This window comes from Callorhinchus milii, unplaced genomic scaffold (assembly GCF_018977255.1).
Source record: "Callorhinchus milii isolate IMCB2004 unplaced genomic scaffold, IMCB_Cmil_1.0 Scaffold15, whole genome shotgun sequence".
Taxonomy (NCBI): Eukaryota; Metazoa; Chordata; class Chondrichthyes; order Chimaeriformes; family Callorhinchidae; genus Callorhinchus; species Callorhinchus milii.
In genome coordinates this window covers 15,221,155-15,229,335 of record NW_024704756.1, presented here as the reverse complement: position 1 = coordinate 15,229,335, position 8,181 = coordinate 15,221,155, and the positions used below count along the sequence as shown (strand labels likewise).

Here is an 8,181-nt window from a genome sequence, read left to right as displayed (position 1 = left end):
TACTCATGTACTTATACACATGCCTAACTCGCCACTAAGTCCCTTTCCTTTGGAGTGACGAGTTATCAGGAATTTACTGTACTTACTGAAGGCACATTAACATGTTCTTACTTAATATGGTTCAAACTGCACCCGAGTTTACAGAACACGTTGTATATCAGTGTGTGCAACAGTGCGGGGAGGGGGATGTTCAGGGGGATGACGAGGGAAGTGTTCATGCAAAAATGTTCAGAATAGAAGTTCGGATTTCCCCAGGTTCAAAAGGGTTAATACCCTGTCTCGATGCATCATATGTAGTTACTTCTTGTTAGTTGGTTCATAACTGCATTATTATAGATTAGCTGAAGGAATTGGACACAAAAAGAGAGAAATTCCTCTTGGCAAAGGAGTCAAGGTTCCTGGGCTCGGTGGGCAAAAGGAATTTCACCCCAAAGCTTTCAGAGACACAGATGGGGGCTATCCTCTCGTCTCTGTGAAGCTTTACTGAGCCTTGGATTACCTGAGTTCACAATTTGGAGTGGAGGCGCCAAACTCAATGCAGCCTTGGTTTCCCAGCCCTCCCAATCCCACCTCGCCGCACTCTCGTTTCATTGTTACTCAATTGACTCCACAGCGGAGAATGATCTGAGATAATTACTTTGCCGAGGCAATGATAACTAACAAAACCGGTTTCCTCTGCCAGATACGATAATTCAAAGGAGGAACGGAGGGCATGGGAGGGAGAGAGGGAGGGGTAAGAAAGGACTTAGTGGGAATTCAGTGGGAAGGAATGATGACCCCAAGTGACTGCCAATTATAACATGTCAACTGGCTGGCACTGACAGCAACTCAGAGCAGCTCTGCCAAACGTATTATGTTAAAATGTAAATGAGATCAGTGTGAATGGGAACAAATTGACTTGTTTGAGGGGGTCACGAGCAGACAGCAACTCTAACGTAGCCGATCTGCTCAGCTTGTGAATTATTTTCTCCCCCCACCCCGACCCCGCATACATAACGGGCTAATTATGAAAATATTAGTGCAGGAGTCTTATTGTTTGGAGGAGTGTTAACAAGTACGGTCGACAACTGTACGATTAAGTTACTAGTCCAGATCTTATGGGACCATTGAATTATGATTTCTATTTTTAATAGAATTTAGATAATGGCCAATTATAATTATTATGATAATAATAATCCTCATGTTTGATACAGCGCCTTATCACATCATCAAAATACCTTTTTTTTAAAAAAAAAATTGGAGTTGAAGTGCAGGTCAGCCATGATCTAATAGAATGGCGGAGCAGGCTTGAGGGGCTGGATGGCCTCTTCCTGTTGCTATGTTCTTGTAGAGCTCAAAGCGCTTTCCGGGGTTCCACTGTCAAGTTAGAGTGGCTGCATGTGTATTTTGTGGATGAATATTTGCATTTAACGTTAAGGTTGGGCTGCAGTAGTGTGGCTGACTCCTTTCCAGTTTCACATTTCTCAAACCTTTGTGGCCCCCAATTCTGCAAGCCTAATCTACCACACTATTTAATGTCATTACATGGCCTTGATAGAATTAGTGGACTGGGTACATGCATAAGTTTAAAGTCTTTTAGGCATTCCACGCTGGGCAAAATCACTGATTTCGCCAATTCATCAAACCAACTTAATTCGGCTCTTTTTCCGCGCTTTGCTTCAGCTCACCCGATACTTTTCTTTTGCACTGCTCAGAAGTTTTTAATGTTGTTTCGTTTTTTTGGGGGGGGGAACTAAACGCACTTTTTTTTATTAATATATATATCTCTATATGTTTTATATTTGTATATATATATTTAAATAGCAACTTGTAAAAAAAAAAACCCAACCCATAAATTGTGTCTCCCGATCAAGTGCTTATTTCGTTTGCAAGACGTTTTAAGTTTTTTTTAACGATGGGATTCTGTTTTTTCTCTCTCTCTCTCTCTCTCTCCCTCTGTTGACAGCTGAATTATGCCGATGCCACACGACCCAAAAGAACACTGTCCATATTTGGAAGCATTGGAGTAAATATCCGTGCCATGACCCCTGACTACCTGCTGTCACGGCACGCTGTACCGGGTGTCAGACGTGGCTCGAGAGTAGCTGATGGCGCGGCAGACTTTTCCTAAACAAACTGAATACTCCTTTCAGTGCCTTATGGAACATAATGGAGATACACGACAATGCAACTCATCGCTCGGATTTACAATAAGACTCTAGCTTGCTTGAAAAAAAAACACACACACACAGGACAGACAAGAGGTCAAAGAGAGCCAAGATCCTCTGTGAAATTATATACCGGAATAAAAAATAATAATTCAATTTTAGTTCAGCAAAAAGCCATTGTTTGGTACACAACTCTCTGTGGAATGAAAAGGTTTCATGTAACAAATTAACTAAAGCTTATTAACACTTTTGAGTGTGAAAGAATATATATATATATATACATATATATATATAAAATCTCCCAGCCATCAATTAAAATGGGAAATTGAAAAGCACTCAAAGGGCTGAGGCTACTTACGACATAAAATAATGCTGACAGAACAGGAAAAAAGGCCGCAGTAATTGTTTTCAGAACCGATTGATTTGCCAAAATAACGGTTACGTTTAAAAAGAAAAAAACAAGCGGGTTTTTCTTGCCAGATACTGTGGTTTAAAAAAAATTCTTACATGATATCTTTTCTACGACGACGCATTAATTATCAAGTGTTTTTCTTATATATATATGAACGTATTCTATATATATATATATAGATATATATAAAAGAGAAAAAAACTAGGCTGTTTCAGTGAAGTATCTGCATACTAATTACCTCTGTTAATATGTCGAGATTTGGGTTCATGAACTGGACTCTGTGTGTGTGTGTGTGTGTGTATGTGTGGGAGGAGGGAGAGGATAGAGGCAAAGTGGGGGGAAGAGACAGCCATCAGAATGTCAAATGGAATGTGAACATCACAATAACAAAATGGCCTAATTTTATATAAGAAGCAACAACGGTTAACCTTTCCTGTCTGAACATTTTCAGGCGTCTGCGATTATTGAGAAGATCTTTCAATCTTAGTCTCTTAAGTGGCCTGAGCAGGTGAGAAAGGATTAATTACAGAGCGCTGTAAGTAAATTAAATTTTAAAAAAAAGGCTATAAAGCGGTGAGCGGGGGGTGGGTGTAGGGTGGTGAGGGGGTAGTGAGGAGGGGGAGGGAAATGGTGCGGAGGGGGGAATGAAGGAGGTGTGTGGGAAATGATTTTTTTTAAAAAAAGGATTATATGAACAGAAACAAAATGTAGATTTATCGACTTGTGTCAGTTTTCCGAACGAAAAGTGAAGGCTGCATTCACCGAGAGGAGAAAGACCTTGTTTGGTTTTGTTGTTTTTTTTTTAAAAAAAAACTTGCATGTAACTCGATTGTTTTTTTTTCGTTGCCTACACTTTCTCGCTAATAACTTCAAGCTGTTAGAAGTTGAGCCGTAGTCACTTAAGGAACTCTTTCTGTATTCTCGGTTGGAACGATGCACTTCAGCGAAACACGACGAAAAAACAAACAAAAAGTTAACCAGAGCAAAACTAGCGATTATTACGGCGTAACGTTGCATGAGAGGATATTATTCACCCCAGCCTCGTTCAGGAGGCAATGTAAAAGAAAGGACTTTTAATACATTTTGTAAATAAACTGTACAGAAAAAAAAAAACAACGCGGCGTCTTAAGGCGCTAAACAAATGTAATTTTGTTGTTGATGTCGAAAACGTCTGACGGAATCGCAGTGTATCTGTTGGATGAGCCCAAAGGTTCGTTCTTTGGTGAGCTCGTTTTTCTTGCGGCTGAAGCTCCGAGCGACACGAAGACACCCAGTCTCTGAAAAGCCTCTTTTCTCACTCGAACCTGCCGCTATAGGTCGCAGTGTCTGAGATGGAGGCCATTACCTCACCTACGCGGGTGAAATGAGTCAGAGTGTCAAGACGGGCCGCGAGTCATTTAATCGCTGCTAAATCGCTGCCGTTTCGAGGCCGGGTTGTTGAACAGCGTTCCGTCGCTGTTCTGTGCTGCAGCCCCCACGTGTACCCTGCGTTAGCAGGTCATGCACTGCGAAGCTTTAGAGCAAAACTGGGAGCACGGCAATACAATTCTGTCCAAGTCCAAACAGTCCGAACAGCGTTGGCTCGTAATGGGAACCTTTATATTCAGGTCAGCATTTTCCCATGCACATCTACATCTGCAGGTTGAGGGGAACTTCTGATGGGATTCCTTTAATAATAGTAATTATTATTATAATAATGCTTGCATTTGACACAGCGCCTTATCACGTCGTTGAGAGCTCCCGAAGCCCTTCACAGAATATATCGCAAAGTGGATTAACTGTGTATTTTGTGGGCGAAACCCTTTCTAGGGAATCCGGTTAGGAAATCCTGCAGTTTTGACCCAATTGTGGGAAGATCTGCAATAAGAAGATTTCCTAATTCGGTCGTTACTACAGTAAGCTTTTTTTTTTTTGGTGGGGGCGAGTGGGGGGTGGGTTTTGCCACAGTCACTCTTGATGCATGTTAAATCTGGGTCATAGTAGGATTTAGTTTTCCTCTGAACCGATATTTGACAACACAACAGCATATCATTTCGCTGCATTTTTAATTTATTTATCAGCCGCATTTCACAGGATCAAAGGCAACATGTCACTTCCCGGCAGGATTGATCCCATCCCAGGGTGAAGGCGCTTTCTCTTAAAAACACATCGAGTCTAAATAATACACTCCTGATTAACAAGCTAACCTTGTCTGATGTCGTCGAGCTGTGTGGGGAAAGTGAATCAAACGGGTGATAAATAGCGTTCGGGCAGATTGTCACCTGTTATGCAGATGGACAGAGGAGTGTTGGGCGACTGTGTTTGGGCGACAGTCAGGGCTGCCAGTCAGCAGAGAAGGATTCGAATGCAATTATTGATCATTCGCTTAGGTGGGTGCGGGGTTTTTTCCAACCAAATCAAAGTTACTGTCGCCAAAGTTAAATCGAATAGTGGGCTGCAACTTGACTGCGAGTGGGAAGAAGTTACCCTGATCTGCTTCAGATCATTGGTGTGGAGCATGGCACGGTGCCCACTTTGGGTGCTAGCCCGCCAAAGGCACCCGCTGAAGCTTTGGTGAGGGTTTGAGGGGTGGGGGGGGGGTTGAACGAACTTCCATCGGATGATGAAGAACAAAACGAGGCAGCACAACAGGCGAGTTCCAAGGACGGCCACTTTCAGTTACGGCACCATTTGCGCAAACCGCCTGCCGCATTGGCCCACAAAAACGACACGGTCTGGCCACTTCGCCGCTTCGAGACATCCTCCCAATGTGAAAGGGGCCATACCGAACGCAAAGGACTGCTGTTCGGGGTATTGAAACCGTAGCGCAATTGGCGCACATTGTCGTGGGACTGAAAACGAGGCCCAAGATAAAAATTTTGCTCGCCTGCAAAATACACTGTCGCTACGCTTCACAGGAAACGCCTGCGAAGGGCTTTGGAAACGTCTTCCCCAAAATGAAAGGAGGTGCATCGAACGCTAGGACCGTTGTTTAAGTTATTGTTAAGAGCTGCTCTATAAACACGGTCACAGCTGATGTGAACAGCGCTCGCGATACAAACTCACAGTTAACATCACCTTCCAGAACCTGTATGCGTTCCAAATACATGGCATCAAGTGTACAACTGCCAAGATTCAGTCCTTCATACGATGGGTTTGTTACAGGCGTTACACAAATTGTATTCGGGTCCCTAAATTATTTCACAAACGTCTCTGAATTTTAAAAAAAGGAAGTGAATTACTCCAGGACTTAAGTAAATTAATTGGATCCAGCCAAGTGTAGCAATAAAGCTCCTGTGGGATCTAGCAATCCAGCAACGTGACCCCATTTCCATAAGTGCGTTGAGTGCAAGGACAAGCATAAATCATACGCCTGTGGGGAAACTTCCATTTCATCAGCTCTACCTTGGTTTTAGTTTAAACTTCTAACGCCGGGAAATAAGCTCCAGACCTGGTGGCGTCCATTTCAAAGAAATGCGGACTCTTATCTCCGGTTTACCCCGGTTTAATATTGGTATAACATTTAATACTGATTGTTTAGTGGTTAGAGCGCCCACCTCGAAAGCGAGTAGACCCGGGTTCGATTTCCCGGGCAGGGTGAAACCTTCGGCAAGTTTCCTTACTCTACATGCCTCTGTTTACCTAGCAGTGAGGAGGAACCCGGTTCTGGGTCGATTGGTGGATCAATTTCTAAGGGTAATAATCCCTCCAAAATATCAATTTGGTCACTTAATCCACGACTGTTTGTGGGACGCTGCTGTGTGCAATTGGCTGCCGTGCTTTGCCCACAAAATCCACAAATCAATCCAATTTACAGTCTATCCTATGATGCGATTTGAAACAACGTGATAAGGCGCTTTATCAAACGGCAAGGATTATTGTATTCCCCTCCCCGTCCAAATTTGCCACGAAACTCAAGGTACAATCGCTGTCCTTGAGGTGCGGAGTCATTTAATCTGTAGGTGGGGAGCAGTAGGCAGACGGTCACTGGGCCAGGCTGCTATTCCTTGCTGGAGCCTGTATGGATGATTAGTGATGCTTGGATCAGCCGTGTGCGTGGGTCTCCCTTGGCTCCGTGATCAATTATCCTGCTGACAGACAACTCCAGTCAGCAACGATTTTGCAGCTTCCTTGACTCCCCACCACCCACCACCCCGCTCGGCCTCCTTCAAACACCCTCCCCCACCCGCATCCCTCTCCCAGAAGTGAAGACAATTCCGCAAGAGACAGGAGAATTGTCAGCTGAAAACAAGTCAGGGTCGGAAGGGAGAAGGTTTCACCCCAAAAAAAAATAAACTCGCATTGTGAATTATAACTAACGTTGTTTACTCGGAATTCTTTTTTTAAAAAAAAAAGAAATTTGCGTAGGTGCAAAAGCGTCAGAGGAATTGGTTGGGAGCAGATGATGTGTTCTGCACTGAGAAGGAGGTTGAATTAACATAAGCAATTGAAATACTGAGAGGGAGGCAAGTCAGAAATCATTACAGCATTAAGGTTAATAGCTGCTCTGGTTTTTTTTTGTTTAAAAAGCTCCTCCGGGTATAAAACGACTTCAAATATCGGGGCCAGTTGCGCTTTGCACTTTTCAGAGATCATTTTTAGGTGAAAATTGTAGGCGAAATGAGTTCCCGCTGTCAGGGCATTGAGGTGTCTCGGAAGCGTAGTGGTCAGGGCTCTCGCCTCGCAAGCAAGAGGTCCCGGGTTCGATTCCTGTTGAAGCGAAATCTTAGGCACGTTTCCTTAGTCCACGCGCCTCTGTTTACCGAGCAGTAGTACGTGGGAACCCGGTTGTTAGTCGATTGGCGGGTGGCTTTCCGGGGCTAATAATAATCCTCCCCAAACAAAAATGCGGTCACTCAATCCACGACTCTTCGTGGGACGCTGCCGTGTGCAATTGGATGCCGCGCTTCACCCACAAAATACGTTTTACTGTGTGTACGGTGAAGAGCTTTGATACGTCTCAACGACGTGAAATGCGAGGATTAATATTATTATTACGATGATGATAATCATCTCCTCCTCTTGAAGGCAGCTGGAGATTGTTGCCTCCTGTAGCTACGCCTTACGTCCTCTCCATTGAAATATCAATTCTGACACCTCCCCTGTGCAGCCAAACCACCCTGAGCCTTGGGTGTATTGTTGTGAGCGGAACATTTCCCGGCTGATTGATGGAAGCATCGCTTTTTGACGATGTTATCTGGTTCCTCCGTGTAGCTCGTTACGTCGGTGCCTCTGGGGCTTCGAAGATCAGGCAGAGGTCCCGTCAGCCAGGCGTGACCGTGCTCACTGAGCTGCGAGCCAGCTCCTAGGTCAACCCCTTTCCGAGACGCAGGCCAAAGTAATAGCGTGTGACAGAACAGACCAACGGAATCGGGCGCGGAGGCCGGGGAAATTTGTCAAGCCCGAGTGTCACCTGCCAGGCCGTGAAGCGATACTGACTCGTGTCCCATCGGAAATATGGCTCAGCGCCGACGACGTGGACACGTGTGCAGTCCGCGACTTCTAAACAGGCCAGCGACCTCGCGCCACAAGGGCTCAATTCCCTTCCAGATTCCCCGCCAATTCCCCATCGATCCCAACTCCTGCCCAAAGGCAACTCCTTATCAATTTGCCCGGCCGTTAAGAATCTTCAGGCAGCAGATA

General features: G+C 44.6%; 1 protein-coding gene across 1 annotated transcript in view; it reads left to right on the top strand.

The window, feature by feature from the left end:
* LOC103178715 (glutamate receptor 3) overlaps positions 1–3,131 on the top strand; it is a 78,442-nt gene extending 75,311 nt beyond the window's left edge. The window contains exon 15 of the mRNA XM_042340829.1: positions 1,946–3,131. Within this exon, the coding sequence (XP_042196763.1) occupies positions 1,946–2,110 (165 nt within the window). The 3' untranslated portion in view covers positions 2,111–3,131. The remainder of the gene's footprint in view (positions 1–1,945) is intronic.
* Positions 3,132–8,181: the final 5,050 nt, after the last annotated feature.